The sequence below is a fragment of the Austrofundulus limnaeus genome, unplaced genomic scaffold, assembly GCF_001266775.1.
Source record: "Austrofundulus limnaeus strain Quisiro unplaced genomic scaffold, Austrofundulus_limnaeus-1.0 Scaffold483, whole genome shotgun sequence".
NCBI classification, from domain to species: domain Eukaryota; kingdom Metazoa; phylum Chordata; class Actinopteri; order Cyprinodontiformes; family Rivulidae; genus Austrofundulus; species Austrofundulus limnaeus.
The window spans coordinates 308952-310332 of record NW_013952885.1 but is presented as its reverse complement, the minus strand read 5'-3'; the positions used below and the strand labels follow the sequence as shown (position 1 = coordinate 310332).

The 1381-nt window shown below is 37.1% G+C and overlaps 1 protein-coding gene across 1 annotated transcript in view; it reads right to left on the bottom strand.

Annotated features, from left to right (window-relative positions):
- Positions 1 to 1381, bottom strand: part of LOC106529990 (ubiquitin-conjugating enzyme E2 Q2) — a gene marked incomplete in the record, with an annotated part of 13140 nt that overhangs the window by 8321 nt on the left and 3438 nt on the right. The window contains 2 exon segments of the mRNA XM_014025537.1: positions 85 to 138; positions 390 to 512. Coding sequence (XP_013880991.1) covers positions 85 to 138; positions 390 to 512 — 177 coding nt within the window.

The window sequence follows — 1381 nt, the reverse complement described above, 5'->3', positions numbered from 1 at the left end:
AGTTTAAAAAAAAAATCATTTTTTGAGAAGAAAACTTTGATTTGACACACTCACTGAATGCTTAAATGAAAGCTGACAACTTACTTCACCCATATCATCTTCCTCCTCTTCTTCTGATGTGACCTCCTCTGTTCCATGCTACACACACACACACACACACACAAACAAAAAAAAAAAAACAGTTTAAATCAAACTAACCACCTTCTATCAATCACGAATGGAAGAGTAGTACACCATGATGAGATCTAACTGCAGTCTCATGGACATTCAACTGCTGGGGTGTCCCCAAGATCAACTAGGTTGTGAAAGCAGAATAAAACATCCCATCTACAGTGTGTACGCAGGGTATACAGTATATATGTTCTCAGCAGCATTAACAGGGAACTTGCCTTTCTGTCTTTTTCAACAGGACCTGCAGGCAGGGGCTGGTCTAGCATCTCCACATCAGGATGTTGTGGAAGATTGTACAAGCGGCAAAGGTCACAGATCAGCTTTTTCAACTGCTGCAAAAGCTGGAGGTGACAAAACACAATGATGACATTAACTGTTGCAAATGACACTACGGCACAATGCCCCATGGCAACAAAAAATCTGTATATGCATTGAAAAGGCATCTTTTTTTTCCTCCAYGTGTTCTTTAAATTAAATCTACACATTAATGTTTGTGCAAGGCTGAACAACAACAAAAACACCCCTCTTTTAAAAACACATTGCATGAAGTTGTGTATTAAAGCTGCAGAATTTGAGACATTGGTAATTATTTTATAGTAGGCAAACCAAGGTACAACTACTGAGTTTACAAAGTATGGATATAAATATCATAGGACTCACTAGGAGTTCTGCAAATGACAGAAGAGTAAACATTAGCATGCAAAGGCTCAATACAAGTATTTTGTTTGACAACTATAAACAAGTTTTAAAGAGACAATAAAACATTTAAAATGTTGTTTAAACTGCTCATCTCTTTGTTTTACCAGCTCCTAAGAAATAAAAGTTTCTAATAGAAAACCACTTTTCTACCAAGTCCTTTAGTTGTTGATTTTTTTTAATAAACCCATTTTCAAACAGTGCACAGGTCTTCAAACTGCACGTTGTTAAATGGTGTCTCTGCTGTGAATGTTCTGCACTTGTCGCCGCCCTGCCTTTGCAAATTTGGTGCAGATCAAATATGGCGCAACAGCAAAACATGTGAGCAACAGAAAAAAAAAACCCCCACAGTGATCTTATCGTTCACAACAACAAAGGTTGTACTTTGATGAATGCAGTGGAAACTAACAACTATGCCAAGAAAACTGGAAATGCTTTTTTAAGCATTTTTTAAGTTCAGAGAAAGGTATGTTATGTGAAACGGGGTGATGAATCTCAGAACTTGGTCTTAAAT